This window comes from Eucyclogobius newberryi, unplaced genomic scaffold (genome assembly GCF_026437365.1).
Source record: "Eucyclogobius newberryi isolate DKJ021-1_F unplaced genomic scaffold, fEucNew1.0.hap1 SCAF_256, whole genome shotgun sequence".
Taxonomy (NCBI): Eukaryota; Metazoa; Chordata; class Actinopteri; order Gobiiformes; family Gobiidae; genus Eucyclogobius; species Eucyclogobius newberryi.
Genome location: NW_027315897.1, coordinates 8028 through 25000, shown reverse-complemented (window position 1 = coordinate 25000; position 16973 = coordinate 8028). Strand labels below are relative to the sequence as shown.

Sequence of the window (16973 nt, the reverse complement as noted above, 5' to 3'; positions counted from 1 at the left end):
TTAGACCCGCTTTAGACCCGCTTTAGACCCGCTTTAGACCTGCTTGAAACAGTCGCTCTGGAGATAAATGCTTTCTGCTGCTAAAGAGGCGGGACACTGCAGAAAGAGGCGGGACACTGCAGAAAGAGGCGGGACACTGCAGAAAGAGGCGGGACACTGCAGAAAGAGGCGGGACACTGCAGAAAGAGGCGGGACACTGCAGGTAACGCTCCTGTGTTTCTGGAGGAGGAGGCGTGGGCCGAGCGCCTTACGCGCCTGGTCCGGTCTGTGGCGGCGTGCGGTCACCTTGATGTGGTCCAGGACGGCCGTGGCCACGTTGGTGTGGAGGTCGATGAGGCGCTTCTTCTCCAGGAGCTCCGGGAGAGAGCTGGAAAACACACAAGTATTCACAATACTCCATGGAATCCATAACAACGAGGAGCGCGAGGAGAAGCCCGAGGCCTTTGGAGCGACGCACAGAGATAACATCTGAAACCAAAACATGTCGAAGAGTCTGAAACTAAAACATGTCTCAGGTTTCAGACGACATCCTGAACCAAGAAATGTGATTAAAGTGAAGCTGGAACACGAGGGAAAGTCTCTGAATATGAAGAAGACAACAACCTAAAACCTGTTCCCCCTGTGTTCTCCCTGTGTTCTCCCTGTGTTCTCCCTGTGTTCTCCCCTGTGTTCTCCCTGTGTTCTCCCTGTGTTCTCCCTGTGTTCTCCCTGTGTTCTCCCTGTGTTCTCCCTGTGTTCTCCCCTGTGTTCTCCCTGTGTTCTCCCTGTGTTCTCCCCTGTGTTCTCCCTGTGTTCTCCCCTGTGTTCTCCCTGTGTTCTCCCCTGTGTTCTCCCTGTGTTCTCCCCTGTGTTCTCCCCTGTGTTCTCCCCTGTGTTCTCCCCTGTGTTCTCCCTGTGTTCTCCCCTGTGTTCTCCCCTGTGTTCTCCCCTGTGTTCTCCCCTGTGTTCTCCCCTGTGTTCTCCCTGTGTTCTCCCCTGTGTTTTATCCCCTGTGTTTTATCCCCTGTGTTTTATCCCCTGTGTTCTCCCCTGTGTTCTCCCCTGTGTTCTCCCTGTGTTCTCCCCTGTGTTCTCCCTGTGTTCTCCCTGTGTTCTCCCTGTGTTCTCCCCTGTGTTCTCCCCTGTGTTCTCCCCTGTGTTCTCCCCTGTGTTCTCCCCTGTGTTCTATCCCCTGTGTTCTATCCCCTGTGTTTTATCCCCTGTGTTTTATCCCCTGTGTTCTCCCCTGTGTTCTCCCTGTGTTCTCCCCTGTGTTCTCCCTGTGTTCTCCCCTGTGTTCTCCCCTGTGTTCTCCCTGTGTTCTCCCTGTGTTCTCCCTGTGTTCTCCCCTGTGTTCTCCCCTGTGTTCTCCCCTGTGTTCTCCCCTGTGTTCTCCCCTGTGTTCTCCCTGTGTTCTCCCTGTGTTCTCCCTGTGTTCTCCCCGGTGTTCTCCCCGGTGTTCTCCCCTGTGTTCTCCCCTGTGTTCTCCCCTGTGTTCTCCCCTGTGTTCTCCCCTGTGTTCTCCCCTGTGTTTTATCCCCTGTGTTCTCCCTTGTGTTCTCCCCTGTGTTCTCCCTGTGTTCTCCCTGTGTTCTCCCTGTGTTCTCCCCGGTGTTCTCCCCGGTGTTCTCCCCGGTGTTCTCCCCTGTGTTCTCCCCGGTGTTCTCCCCTGTGTTCTCCCCTGTGTTCTCCCCTGTGTTCTCCCCTGTGTTCTCCCCTGTGTTCTCCCTGTGTTCTCCCTGTGTTATCCCTGTGTTATCCCTGTGTTATCCCCTGTGTTATCCCCTGTGTTCTCCCCTGTGTTCTCCCCTGTGTTCTCCCCTGTGTTCTCCCTGTGTTCTCCCTGTGTTCCCCCTGTGTTCTCCCTGTGTTCTCCCTGTGTTCTCCCCTGTGTTCTCCCTGTGTTCTCCCTGTGTTCTCCCCTGTGTTCTCCCTGTGTTCTCCCTGTGTTCTCCCTGTGTTCTCCCCTGTGTTCTCCCTGTGTTCTCCCCTGTGTTCTCCCTGTGTTCTCCCTGTGTTCTCCCCTGTGTTCTCCCCTGTGTACAGTATAGTAGAAGTATAGTAGAAGTATAGTAGAAGTATAGTAGAAGTATAGTAGAAGTATAGTAGTACAAGTACAGCAGAAGTGCTCACCTCATGGCGGAGGTGAGTTTGGCCGTATTGTCTGATAACATGCTGATGGCTCCTTCATCTTCTCCCTCCAAACCCTGAATCATAGAACCACAGTTACACTCATAGAACCACAGTTACTCTCATAGAACCACAGTTACACTCATAGAACCACAGTTACGCTCATAGAACCACAGTTACGCTCATAGAACCACAGTTACACTCATAGAACCACAGTTACACTCATAGAACCACAGTTACTCTCATAGAACCACAGTTACGCTCATAGAACCACAGTTACACTCATAGAACCACAGTTACACTCATAGAACCACAGTTACTCTCATAGAACCACAGTTACTCTCATAGAACCACAGTTACACTCATAGAACCACAGTTACTCTCATAGAACCACAGTTACTCTCATAGAACCACAGTTACTCTCATAGAACCACAGTTACTCTCATAGAACCACAGTTACTCTCATAGAACCATAGTTACACTCATAGAACCACAGTTACTCTCATAGAACCACAGTTACACTCATAGAACCAGTTACACTCAAAGAACCACAGTTACACTCATAGAACCACAGTTACTCTCATAGAACCATAGTTACACTCATAGAACCAGTTACACTCAAAGAACCACAGTTACACTCATAGAACCACAGTTACTCTGATAGAACCACAGTTACTCTCATAGAACCATAGAACCACAGTTACACTAATAGAACCACAGTTACACTCAAGAGAACCACAGTTACTCATAGAACCACAGTTACATTCATAGAACCACAGTTACTCTTACACTCATAGTACCAGTTACACTCAAGAGAACCACAGTTACTCTTACACTCATAGAACCACAGGTACTCTCATAGAACCACAGTTACACTCATAGAACCACAGTTAGACTCATAGAACCACAGTTACACTCATAGAACCACAGTTACACTCATAGAACCACAGTTACACTCAAGAGAACTATGTAAAGGAACATGTTCTAAGAGAGGACATCCAGGTCTCACCATGATGCTTTTGAGACGTTTCACCTCGTCCTCCTGAGCCCTGTAAGTGTCCAGCTCCTCCTGCACCGCCTCGGCCACCTCCGGGAACGGACTGAGGAGAAACAAGGAGAACATGGACTTCAGCACGTTTAAACATCCAGGAACGGACTGAGGAGAAACAAGGAGAACATGGACTTCAGCACGTTTAAACCTCCGGGAACGGACTGAGGAGAAACAAGGAGAACATGGACTTCAGCATGTTTAAACCTCTGAATGGACTGAGGAGAAACAAGGAGAACATGGACTTCAGCATGTTTAAACCTCTGAACGGACTGAGGAGAAACAAGGAGAACATGGACTTCAGCACGTTTAAACCTCCGGGAACGGACTGAGAAGAAACAAGGAGAACATGGACTTCAGCACGTTTAAACCTCCGGGAACGGACTGAGAAGAAACAAGGAGAACATGGACTTCAGCACGTTTAAACCTCCGGGAACGGACTGAGGAGAAACAAGGAGAACATGGACTTCAGCAGGTTTAAAGTGCTGGTGCTAGTGTCCAGTCTCAGGGTGCTAGTGTCCAGTCTCAGGGTGCTAGTGTCCAGTCTCAAGGTGCTAGTGTACAGTCTCAAGGTGCTAGTGTACAGTCTCAAGGTGCTAGTGTACAGTCTCAAGGTGCTAGTGTACAGTCTCAAGGTGCTAGTGTACAGTCTCAAGGTGCTAGTGTACAGTCTCAGGGTGCTAGTGTACAGTCTCAGGGTGCTAGTGTACAGTCTCAGGGTGCTAGTGTCCAGTCTCAGGGTGCTAGTGTCCAGTCTCAGGGTGCTAGTGTCCAGTCTCAGGGTGCTAGTGTCCAGTCTCAGGGTGCTAGTGTACAGTCTCAGGGTGCTAGTGTCCAGTCTCAGGGTGCTAGTGTCCAGTCTCAGGGTGCTAGTGTCCAGTCTCAGGGTGGCTAGTGTCCAGTCTCAGGGTGCTAGTGTCCAGTCTCAGGGTGCTAGTGTCCAGTCTCAGGGTGCTAGTGTCCAGTCTCAGGGTGCTAGTGTCCAGTCTCAGGGTGCTAGTGTCCAGTCTCAGGGTGCTAGTGTACAGTCTCAGGGTGCTAGTGTCCAGTCTCAGGGTGCTAGTGTCCAGTCTCAGGGTGCTAGTGTCCAGTCTCAGGGTGCTAGTGTCCAGTCTCAGGGTGCTAGTGTCCAGTCTCAGGGTGCTAGTGTACAGTCTCAGGGTGCTAGTGTCCAGTCTCAGGGTGCTAGTGTCCAGTCTCAGGGTGCTAGTGTACAGTCTCAGGGTGCTAGTGTCCAGTCTCAGGGTGCTAGTGTCCAGTCTCAGGGTGCTAGTGTCCAGTCTCAGGGTGCTAGTGTCCAGTCTCAGGGTGCTAGTGTCCAGTCTCAGGGTGCTAGTGTCCAGTCTCAGGGTGCTAGTGTCCAGTCTCAGGGTGCTAGTGTACAGTCTCAGGGTGCTAGTGTCCAGTCTCAGGGTGCTAGTGTCCAGTCTCAGGGTGCTAGTGTACAGTCTCAGGGTGCTAGTGTCCAGTCTCAGGGTGCTAGTGTCCAGTCTCAGGGTGCTAGTGTCCTGTCTCAGGGTGCTAGTGTCCAGTCTCAGGGTGCTAGTGTCCTGTCTCCTCAGGGTGGTCAGGAGCTTTCGTGTCTTAACATCTGTGATCTGTATCTCCTCCTGCAGGTTCTGATCACTGGCAGGGTGTGGCTATTGGACCGCCTTCCCTCTGTGTGGACCACGAACCGGGTCCGAACCGGGTCTCAGACCCTGGTTCAGACCCTGGTTCAGACCCTGGTTCAGACCTCACCTGCCCTTGTGCTTCTGCCAGAACCTGTCGGCCGCTGTGAGGTCGTAGGTTTTGCGGTTCTTCTTCTTGGGTCTCGCTCCTGAAGGACTCGGGTCAGGTCCAGAGCTCTCGTCCAGGACCACACGGTTCAGATGGAAGTCCTGGACACAAGGGCCATGTAGAGGTCATACAGAGGTCATACAGGGGTCATACAGGGGATGTGTAGAGGTCATATAGAGGTCATACAGGGGCCATGTAGAGGTCAAACAGGGGTCATACAGAGGTCATACAGGGGTCATACAGGGGATGTGTAGAGGTCATATAGAGGTCATACAGGGGCCATGTAGAGGTCAAACAGAGGTCATACAGGGGTCATACAGGGGTCATACAGGGGTCATACAGGGGATGTATAGAGGTCATACAGAGGTCATACAGGGGACATGTAGAGGTCATATAGAGGTCATACAGGGGACATGTAGAGGTCATACAGAGGTCATACAGAGTTCATACAGAGGTCATACAGGGGTAATACAGGGGTCATACAGGGGATGTGTAGAGGTCATATAGAGGTTATACAGGGGACATGTAGAGGTCATGTAGAGGTCATACAGGGGACATGTAGAGGTCATGTAGAGGTCATAAAGGGGACATGTAGAGGTTATAAAGGGGACATGTAGAGGTCATGTAGAGGTTATAAAGGGGACATGTAGAGGTCATGTAGAGGTTATACAGGGGACATGTAGAGGTCATGTAGAGGTCATACAGGGGACATGTAGAGGTCATACAGGGGACATGTAGAGGTCATGTAAAGGTCATACAGGGGACATGTAGAGGTCATACAGGGGACATGTAGAGGTCATGTAGAGGTCATACAGGGGACATGTAGAGGTCATGTAGAGGTCATACAGGGGACATGTAGAGGTCATGTAAAGGTCATACAGGGGACATGTAGAGGTCATACAGGGGACATGTAGAGGTCATACAGGGGACATGTAGAGGTCATGTAGAGGTCATACAGGGGACATGTAGAGGTCATACAGGGGACATGTAGAGAATATTTTCACCTTTATTTGGTCAAAAAGTGTAGAGGGGACATGTAGAGGTCATAAAGGGGACATGTAGAGGTCATGTAGAGGTTATACAGGGGACATGTAGAGGTCATAAAGGGGACATGTAGAGGTCATGTAGAGGTTATACAGGGGACATGTAGAGGTCATGTAGAGGTCATAAAGGGGACATGTAGAGGTCATGTAGAGGTTATACAGGGGACATGTAGAGGTCATGTAGAGGTCATACAGGGGACATGTAGGGGACATGTAGAGGTTATACAGGGGACATGTAGAGGTCATGTAGAGGTTATACAGGGGACATGTAGAGGTCATGAAGAGGTCATACAGGGGACATGTAGGGGACATGTAGAGGTCATGTAGAGGTCATACAGGGGACATGTAGGGGACATGTAGAGGTTATACAGGGGACATGTAGAGGTCATGTAGAGGTCATACAGGGGACATGTAGGGGACATGTAGAGGTCATGTAGAGGTCATACAGGGGACATGTAGGGGACATGTAGAGGTCATGTAGAGGTCATACAGGGGACATGTAGAGGTCATACAGGGGACATGTAGAGAATATTTTCACCTTTATTTGGTCAAAAAGTGTAAAAAGTCTCAGTGGAAATAATGGTTTGACGTCAAGCACTGAAATCATGGTTAGTTCCATCTCTAAAGGTTCTAAACTCGACTCCTGCTGGGATGAGGAGTGAAACAGGTCTTCTGACGGGATGAACGCCGGTGCTTAACCACACACGCCTCCAAATATGACTTTATTTTCTGCTTTCTTTGGCTCCGAGCGTTCTCTCTTCCCAGGCCCTGTGTTTGGGCTTGGGTCGCCATGGCGTTCTCTCTGCCCAGGCCCTGTGTTTGGGCTTGGGTCGCCATGGCATTCTCTCTACCCAGGCCCTGTGTTTGGGCTTGGGTCGCCATGGCGTTCTCTCTGCCCAGGCCCTGTGTTTGGGCTTGGGTCGCCATGGCATTCTCTCTACCCAGGCCCTGTGTTTGGGGTTGGGTCGCCATGGCGTTCTCTCTGCCCAGGCCCTGTGTTTGGGCTTGGGTCGCCATGGCATTCTCTCTACCCAGGCCCTGTGTTTGGGCTTGGGTCGCCATGGCGTTCTCTCTACCCAGGCCCTGTGTTTGGGCTTGGGTCGCCATGGCGTTCTCTCTACCCAGGCCCTGTGTTTGGGCTTGGGTCGCCATGGCGTTCTCTCTGTCCAGGCCCTGTGTTTGGGCTTGGGTCGCCATGGCGTTCTCTCTGTCCAGGCCCTGTGTTTGGGCTTGGGTCGCCATGGCGTTCTCTCTGCCCAGGCCCTGTGTTTGGGCTTGGGTCGCCATGGCATTCTCTCTACCCAGGCCCTGTGTTTGGGGTTGGGTCGCCATGGCGTTCTCTCTACCCAGGCCCTGTGTTTGGGCTTGGGTCGCCATGGCGTTCTCTCTACCCAGGCCCTGTGTTTGGGCTTGGTCGCCATGGCGTTCTCTCTGTCCAGGCCCTGTGTTTGGGGTTGGGTCGCCATGGCGTTCTCTCTGTCCAGGCCCTGTGTTTGGGCTTGGGTCGCCATGGCGTTCTCTCTGTCCAGGCCCTGTGTTTGGGGTTGGGTCGCCATGGCGTTCTCTCTGTCCAGGCCCTGTGTTTGGGCTTGGGTCGCCATGGCGTTCTCTCTGCCCAGGCCCTGTGTTTGGGCTTGGGTCGCCATGGCATTCTCTCTACCCAGGCCCTGTGTTTGGGGTTGGGTCGCCATGGCGTTCTCTCTACCCAGGCCCTGTGTTTGGGCTTGGGTCGCCATGGCGTTCTCTCTACCCAGGCCCTGTGTTTGGGCTTGGGTCGCCATGGCGTTCTCTCTGTCCAGGCCCTGTGTTTGGGGTTGGGTCGCCATGGCGTTCTCTCTGTCCAGGCCCTGTGTTTGGGGTTGGGTCGCCATGGCGTTCTCTCTGTCCAGGCCCTGTGTTTGGGCTTGGGTCGCCATGGCGTTCTCTCTGTCCAGGCCCTGTGTTTGGGGTTGGGTCGCCATGGCGTTCTCTCTGTCCAGGCCCTGTGTTTGGGCTTGGGTCGCCATGGCGTTCTCTCTGCCCAGGCCCTGTGTTTGGGGTTGGGTCGCCATGGCGTTCTCTCTGCCCAGGCCCTGTGTTTGGGCTTGGGTCGCCATGGCGTTCTCTCTACCCAGGCCCTGTGTTTGGGCTTGGGTCGCCATGGCGTTCTCTCTACCCAGGCCCTGTGTTTGGGCTTGGGTCGCCATGGCGTTCTCTCTGTCCAGGCCCTGTGTTTGGGGTTGGGTCGCCATGGCGTTCTCTCTGTCCAGGCCCTGTGTTTGGGCTTGGGTCGCCATGGCGTTCTCTCTGTCCAGGCCCTGTGTTTGGGGTTGGGTCGCCATGGCGTTCTCTCTGTCCAGGCCCTGTGTTTGGGCTTGGGTCGCCATGGCGTTCTCTCTGCCCAGGCCCTGTGTTTGGGGTTGGGTCGCCATGGCGTTCTCTCTACCCAGGCCCTGTGTTTGGGCTTGGGTCGCCATGGCGTTCTCTCTGTCCAGGCCCCGTGTTTGGGGTTGGGTCGCCATGGCGTTCTCTCTGTCCAGGCCCCGTGTTTGGGCTTGGGTCGCCATGGCGTTCTCTCTGTCCAGGCCCTGTGTTTGGGGTTGGGTCGCCATGGCGTTCTCTCTGTCCAGGCCCTGTGTTTGGGCTTGGGTCGCCATGGCGTTCTCTCTGCCCAGGCCCTGTGTTTGGGCTTCAGTTGCTATGGTTCATCGCTCTGGAGGAATGCCCCGGGTTTGACACGTCGCCTCCTCCACTTCCCTTTCCTGGCACAAAAGGCACAGAATATGAGTGAAGAATAAAGAGCTGGAGCTGGAGGTGAGCGATTATGTAACGCTGAAAACACTCCCACCAAAGACACCCTGAGGAGAAAAACACTCACTGTCACCGGCGAAATACGGTCGGGAAAGTTATTTAAGGTGAAGCCAAAGTCCCAACTGTTCAACTGCAGATGATGTTTCGGTGCTGGAACCACAGAGCTCCTCACAATGCAATACTAGCGAGAGTTTTTAAATATATTGCATGATATTCTGCAGTTTAGAGCGAGGGGCATCAGCCCGACCGGGCAGTTTAGACCGAGGGGCACCAGCCCGACCGGGCAGTTTAGACCGAGGGGCACCAGCCCGACCGGGCAGTTTAGACCGAGGGGCACCAGCCCGACTGGGCAGTTTAGACCGAGGGGCAGTTTAGACCGAGGGGCACCAGCCCGACCGGGCAGTTTAGACCGAGGGGCACCAGCCCGACCGGGCAGTTTAGACCGAGGGGCACCAGCCCGACCGGGCAGTTTAGAGCGAGGGGCACCAGACATCAGACACATTGAGAAACTGACATTCCGACTTAATTTGGAAATGGAAACATTTGACAGACTTTGGACCAAATGGGACTTTTACGTTATATTAGATTAATACAAATATAAAGTTCTCTTACCAGGACGTCGTGCACCAGCGCCTGATAGGTCCATGTGTGGTGAAGGGGCGTGGCCATGTCCAGGTTACGGTCGACCAGCACAAACAGCGGCCTCTGGAAACTAACGAGACAAAGTCCAAAACCAGAATGTTTCAAGTAAAAATGCATTTTTTTTTAACTTACAGAAAACGTCGTGTCGCGCGTTGCGTGTGTCGCGTTGCGTGTTTCGCGTGTGTCGCGTCGCGTGTGTCGCGTCGCGTGTGTCGCGTCGCGTGTGTCGCGTCGCGTGTGTCGCGTCGCGTGTGTCGCACGCCGTGCGCGTCGCGTGTGTCGCGCGTGTGACGCGTGTCGCGCCGCGTGTCGCACCGCGTCGTGTGCGTCGTGTCGCGCGTCGTGTCTCGCGTCGTGTGCGTCGTCGCGCATCGTGTCGCGCGTCGTGTCGCGCATCGTGTCGCGTGTCGCGCGTCGTGTGCGTCGTGTCGTGCGTCGTGTCGCGCGTCGTGTCGCGCGTCGTGTCGCGTCGCGTGTGTCGCGTTGCGTGTGTCGCGTCGCGTGTGTCGCGTCGCGTGTGTCGCACGCCGTGCGCGTCGCGTGTGTCGCGCGTGTGACGCGTGTCGCGCCGCGTGTCGCACCGCGTCGTGTGCGTCGTGTCGCGCGTCGTGTCTCGCGTCGTGTGCGTCGTCGCGCATCGTGTCGCGCGTCGTGTCGCGCATCGTGTCGCGTGTCGCGCGTCGTGTGCGTCGTGTCGCGCGTCGTGTCACGCGTCGTGTCGCGTCGTGTGAGTGCGTAGTACCTGAACTGTCCTGTCATGTTGTCGGTGGTGAAGAGGCTGTTTCTTGCATCTCGGAGGTTTTCTCGAAGTTTCTTGTCCAATTTCTGAAACAAAACAAGAAATAGAAGTGTGACCAGAGTTTGAGACGTTTAAGACGATAGAAAACCTGATGGACTCACCTCAGCCACCATCTCAGCTGCGTTTCCTCTGGGACAGCGGATTATAGGGACTGCACCTGAGACAAAAGAGACAGGTCTAAAGCGGGTCTAAAGCGGGTCTAAAGCGGGTCTAAAGCGGGTCTAAAGCGGGACTAAAGCGGGTCTAAAGCGGGTCTAAAGCGGGTCTAAAGCGGGTCTAAAGCGGGTCTAAAGCGGGTCTAAAGCGGGTCTAAAGCGGGTCTAAAGCGGGTCTAAAGCGGGACTAAAGCGGGTCTAAAGCGGGTCTAAAGCAAGTCTAAAGCGGGTCTAAAGCGGGTCTAAAGCGGGTCTAAAGCGGGTCTAAAGCGGGTCTAAAGCGGGTCTAAAGCGGGTCTAAAGCAAGTCTAAAGCGGGTCTAAAGCGGGTCTAAAGCGGGTCTAAAGCGGGTCTAAAGCGGGTCTAAAGCGGGACTAAAGCGGGTCTAAAGCGGGTCTAAAGCGGGTCTAAAGCGGGTCTAAAGCGGGTCTAAATCGGGTCTAAAGCGGGTCTAAAGCGGGTCTAAAGCGGGACTAAAGCGGGTCTAAAGCGGGTCTAAAGCGGGTCTAAAGCGGGTCTAAAGCGGGTCTAAAGCGGGTCTAAAGCGGGTCTAAAGCGGGTCTAAAGCGGGTCTAAAGCGGGTCTAAAGCGGGTCTAAAGCGGGTCTAAAGCGGGTCTAAAGCGGGTCTAAAGCGGGTCTAAAGCGGGTCTAAAGCGGGTCTAAAGCAGGTCTAAAGCAGGTCTAAAGCGGGTCTAAAGCGGGTCTAAAGCAGGTCTAAAGCGGGTCTAAAGCGGGTCTAAAGCAGGTCTAAAGCGGGCTTAAACCAGGACTGACCTAACGTGACGAAGAAGCAGAAGAGACTGTCCACGATGGTGTCCATGATGGCTTCCATGTCTGTGTCCTGGAGGTCGGCTCGGTTTATGGCTGAACAGTGTAAATAAAACACATTAATAACACGATTATTACAAGACAATAATAAGCTCAAACTCCTGACCGACACCTCAGAGACGAGAACAAGCAGAATGAGACAAGTCTACAATATAATGTGTCAAGAGGATTTGTGACATTAGAGTTGTTGGTTTCACCGTGATACGAGATGAGCTCTTTGTTCTGGTGACACAGAACGAACATGTCGTCCTCCAACGTGATGAAGTTTAGATACTGGTCATAAACCTGGAAACACATTTACACACGTTCAGATCTAGACATGCGCAGAGGTCAGAGGTCACGAGGACAGAGGTCACAAGGTCAGGCTGGCGTCCGCACCTTGTTGACCTGAGCCACGGCGTTGGAGGACAGAGCGGCGCTGGCGATGTCCTCCAGTTTACTGCGGCTGATGGCCGAGATGAAGTTCAGGAAGTACGTCTCATACAGCTGACTACGGAGGTCCTGAAGACACACACCAGAAGAGCATCTGTACCAGGTCCAAACCAGGACTAAACCAGGACTAAACCAGGACTAAACCAGGACTAAACCAGGACTAAACCAGGCCTGAACCAGGCCTGAACCAGGACTAAACCAGGACTAAACCAGGACTAAACCAGGACTAAACCAGGACTGAACCAGGCCTAAACCAGGACTAAACCAGGACTAAACCAGGACTGAACCAGGACTAAACCAGGCCTGAACCAGGACTGAACCAGGCCTAAACCAGGACTAAACCAGGACTAAACCAGGACTGAACCAGGCCTGAACCAGGACTAAACCAGGACTAAACCAGGACTAAACCAGGACTAAACCAGGACTGAACCAGGCCTGAACCAGAACTAAACCAGGACTAAACCAGGACTAAACCAGGACTAAACCAGGACTGAACCAGGCCTGAACCAGGACTAAACCAGGACTAAACCAGGACTAAACCAGGACTAAACCAGGCCTGAACCAGGACTAAACCAGGACTAAACCAGGACTAAACCAGGATTAAACCAGGACTAAACCAGGCCTGAACCAGGACTAAACCAGGACTAAACCAGGCCTAAACCAGGACTAAACCAGGACTAAACCAGGACTAAACCAGGACTAAACCAGGACTAAACCAGGATTAAAACAGGACTAAACCAGGCCTGAACTAGGACTAAAACAGGACTAAACCAGGACTAAACCAGGCCTGAACTAGGACTAAACCAGGACTAAACCAGGCCTGAACCAGGACTAAACCAGGACTAAACCAGGACTAAACCAGGACTAAACCAGGATTAAACCAGGACTAAACCAGGCCTGAACTAGGACTAAACCAGGACTAAACCAGGACAAAACCAGGACTAAACCAGGTCTAAACCAGCACTAAACCAGGACTAAACCAGGACAAAACCAGGACTAAACCAGGACTAAACCAGGACTAAACCAGGTCTAAACCAGGACTAAACCAGGACTAAACCAGGACTAAACCAGGACTAAACCAGGTCTAAACCAGGACTAAACCAGGACTAAACCAGGCCTGAACCAGGCCTGAACCAGGACTAAACCAGGACTAAACCAGGACTAAACCAGGACTAAACCAGGACTAAACCAGGACTAAACCAGGCCTGAACCAGGCCTGAACCAGGACGAAACCAGGACTAAACCAGGACTAAACCAGGATTAAACCAGGCCTGAACCAGGACTAAACCAGGACTAAACCAGGTCTAAACCAGATCTAAACCAGGACTAAACCAGGTCTAAACCAGGACTAAACCAGGTCTAAACCAGGCCTGAACTAGGACTAAACCAGGCCTGAACCAGGACTAAACCAGGACTAAACCAGGACTAAACCAGGACTAAACCAGGCCTGAACTAGGACTAAACCAGGCCTGAACTAGGACTAAACCAGGACTAAACCAGGACTAAACCAGGCCTAAACCAGGCCTGAACCAGGACTAAACCAGGCCTGAACCAGGACTAAACCAGGCCTGAACTAGGACTAAACCAGGACTAAACCAGGACTAAACCAGGACTAAACCAGGATTAAACCAGGATTAAACCAGGCCTGAACTAGGACTAAACCAGGACTAAACCAGGACAAAACCAGGACTAAACCAGGTCTAAACCAGCACTAAACCAGGACTAAACCAGGACAAAACCAGGACAAAACCAGGACTAAACCAGGACTAAACCAGGACTAAACCAGGACTAAACCAGGACTAAACCAGGACTAAACCAGGACTGAACCAGGACTAAACCAGGACTAAACCAGAACTTAGCTATTTTAATTTAAAATGTTGAAATAAAACAAATTCTTCTGCACAATTGCATAAACATTTCTTCAAGCAGCTTTATATTCCTGTGGCGCCCCCTGTTGGACAGTCTGTGCCTGTGGTCAGTGTGTGCGGTCACTTGAGTCTGTTTGTACCTGACAGATGCGGTCGATGTTTTCCTCCGTCGGCATCACAAAGTAAACGGCCGGAACGTCTGGAATGGGATCTCTGTCCGAGTGCAGCAGACTGAGCCCAGAAGGTCCAGCAGGTCCAGAAGGTCCAGCAGGTCCAGAAGGTCCAGAAGGTCCAGCAGGTCCAGAATGACCGAGCGATTGGACAAGGGTTAGGGTTAGAAGACAAGTCACTCCTACATTCATTCACTTCATGAGGAGGGGTCACTCACAGGTGGAGGGTGATGCCCATGTCCCGCAGCTCTTTGACCGACAGCAGAGGAGAGATGATGTCCTGCCCAAAGCGGTCGTAGATCAACACCTGGACACCAGGGGGCAGCAAAACATCACAACACTGGACACCAGGGGGCAGCAAAACATCACAACACTGGACACCAGGGGGCAGCAAAACATCACAACACTGGACACCAGGGGGCAGCAAAACATCACAACACTGGACACCAGGGGGCAGCAAAACATCACAACACTGGACACCAGGGGGCAGCAAAACATCACAACACTGGACACCAGGGGGCAGCAAAACATCACAACACTGGACACCAGGGGGCAGCAAAACATCACAACACTGGACACCAGGGGGCTAATGCATTTATACACGCTCTGGGTCAGGGGTCAGGGGTCAAGGGTCAGGAGGGTCTTACCTTCCACACAGGCTCGGACAGAGAGTTGTTCAGAGGAGGAGAGTTGAAGTTCAGCATCCGCTTAAGAGCAGCTGAAACACACAAGACACAAGAGCTTTAGTGAGAACGTTCAGGAGGAGGAGAACGTCCAGGAGCGGGAGAACGTCCAGCGGGAGAACGTCCAGGAGCAGGAGAACGTCCAGGAGCGGGAGAACGTCCAGGAGCAGGAGAACGTCCAGCGGGAGAACGTCCAGGAGCAGGAGAACGTCCAGGAGCAGGAGAACGTCTCATATTGCCTTGTCACAACATTGCTTGTCCAGTCTGCTCCGGGAGGTCCACTTCGGGTCAGAAATATTTGCCAAATGCTTGTTGTCTAACCCGAACTGTATGAAATTATACAAGAGAAAACACATGCTGACCACAGGCCAGCACTGACCACAGGCCAGCACTGACACTGACCACAGGCCAGCACTGACACTGACCACAGGCCAGCACTGACACTGACCACAGGCCAGCACTGACACTGACCACAGCACTGACACTGACCACAGGCCAGCACTGACCACAGGCCAGCACTGACACTGACCACAGGCCAGCACTGACACTGACCACAGCACTGACACTGACCACAGGCCAGCACTGAACACAGGCCAGCACTGACCACAGGGCAGCACTGACCACAGGCCAGCACTGACACTGACCACAGCACTGACACTGACCACAGGCCAGCACTGACCACAGGCCAGCACTGACCACAGGGCAGCACTGACACTGACCACAGGCCAGCACTGACCACAGGCCAGCACTGACACTGACCACAGGCCAGCACTGACCACAGGGCAGCATTGACACTGACCACAGGGCAGCATTGACACTGACCACAGGCCAGCACTGACACTGACCACAGGCCAGCACTGACACTGACCACAGGCCAGCACTGACACTGACCACAGGCCAGCACTGACACTGACCACAGGCCAGCACTGACCACAGCTTTATGGCTGAAGTGACACTTTTGCCTTATATTTGATATTAAAAGCTGAAAGTATTGCTCTGGTTTCTGAAGCATGTGTCCAGCTGAACTGACCCGCAGCAGCATCTTTCCTGTTGGTCAGTGTTTAATGATAAACAAACTCATAAACTCAATATAAATAACACTTAAAATGATAAAAGCTCTTTCAGTTTCAGGAGCCGCTTCTTCTGTAGCATCACGTTTAGCTTCGGTGCTTTTAGCTCTTATTTCCGTGACAGTCCGGTTAAAGTCGGCCCCGTAGCACCGGCTGGGCCCGTGGCCCCGGGGCCCGGCACCGGCAGCAGCCCCGGGCCCCAGGGGCCTCCAAAGTGACATAAACGGTGTTTACTCACCGGTCTGCTTCTCCCGGGCGGACGTGGCCGCCATAGTGGATGTTGTGTGTGACGCTGATGACGTGGCGCTGATCACGTGACGCAGATGACGCAGAAATGATGACGTGGCGCTGATCACGTGACAATGCGTCCGCACGAAGAGAACGTGTGACGTAAGATATAAACGACGAGGAAAGAAAAAGAATAAAGTCTAAGAATAAAGTCTAAGAATAAAGTCTAAGACGTAAAACTTCAGTAGGGGGCGGTAATGTTACACTTGGATAAGATAAGATAAGCCTTTATTGTCCACACATGGGGAAATTTCATTGTTGCAACACAGGTTGATCCAGAGGAAAATCCCTAAAACAACAAAGAAAAAGAAGAAGAGTTTTAGCAGCTTTTAACTAGTATATTTCAATATTTGGATCGATATACGACACTCTCTGTCATGAAAATGAGACACTTTATTATGAAGGTTATTTTGTGTTTTTATTACGATTCGTATTTTATTTTATCCTACATTTATTTTATTGAAATGTGGTTCAAGTGTTTCATTGTTAAATATATATATATAATAAGGGCAGCACATGACAGAAGTATATATGATAACACCAACTAAGAAAATAACACACACAAAAATTGTTGCATTATTGAGGTTTTTTTATATTTAAGAGTTGCATTAATCCTATTTATGTCTAAATATTCTCTACTTTTTACAGTGTAGAGACTGAAGACATCAAATAAGAAGCAGATGTTTTGAATTCTGTCGCAAAGAAAACATTTTAAATATTACATTATTTCACACTTTTGTTTGGGGCTTTACAGCCTGTGATTTGTCTTCAGAGACAAACATGATGTCATCAAATATAAAAGTGTGTATATAATGTAAGTTATATAGAATATCATATATTTCTATATGGCACTGGAAGAAGAACTTTTAGGACTACGACAAAGTCTAAGGAATAAAGTCTGGCGGTAATGCAACACTCGGATGTCAACCGCCATAAAACAACAACAACAACAACAATATCATATTTATATATTATATAATATATATAATAGATTTATATATGATATCATACATTTACATATTATATCATATATTTACATATGATATGATATATTTATATATCATATAAGATAAGATATTCCTTTATTGTCCCACATGGGGAAATTTCATTGTTGCAACGCAGGTAGATACAGAGGTAGATCCAGAAGAACAGATCACTTATAGGAAGTCTGAAAAACACTTTCAGTAGAAGATCTCCTATAAATAAAAAATAAAATAAAAAAATAAATATATATATATATATATATATATACACATACATATATATTA

The 16973-nt window shown here is 51.2% G+C and overlaps 1 protein-coding gene across 1 annotated transcript in view; it reads right to left on the bottom strand.

Moving 5' to 3' along the window:
* The window catches only part of LOC140372562 (sec1 family domain-containing protein 1-like), a 36670-nt gene extending 20935 nt beyond the window's left edge, over positions 1-15735 (bottom strand). Inside the window, exons 1-14 of the mRNA XM_072459695.1 lie at positions 15656-15735; positions 14312-14382; positions 13883-13971; positions 13635-13725; positions 11573-11695; positions 11392-11479; positions 11141-11230; positions 10312-10367; positions 10154-10236; positions 9382-9481; positions 4898-5037; positions 3119-3209; positions 2113-2186; positions 286-367 (exon numbers count right to left, since the gene is read on the bottom strand). Coding sequence (XP_072315796.1) covers positions 286-367; positions 2113-2186; positions 3119-3209; positions 4898-5037; positions 9382-9481; positions 10154-10236; positions 10312-10367; positions 11141-11230; positions 11392-11479; positions 11573-11695; positions 13635-13725; positions 13883-13971; positions 14312-14382; positions 15656-15689 — 1212 coding nt within the window. The 5' untranslated portion in view covers positions 15690-15735. The remainder of the gene's footprint in view (positions 1-285; positions 368-2112; positions 2187-3118; positions 3210-4897; positions 5038-9381; positions 9482-10153; positions 10237-10311; positions 10368-11140; positions 11231-11391; positions 11480-11572; positions 11696-13634; positions 13726-13882; positions 13972-14311; positions 14383-15655) is intronic.
* Positions 15736-16973: the final 1238 nt, after the last annotated feature.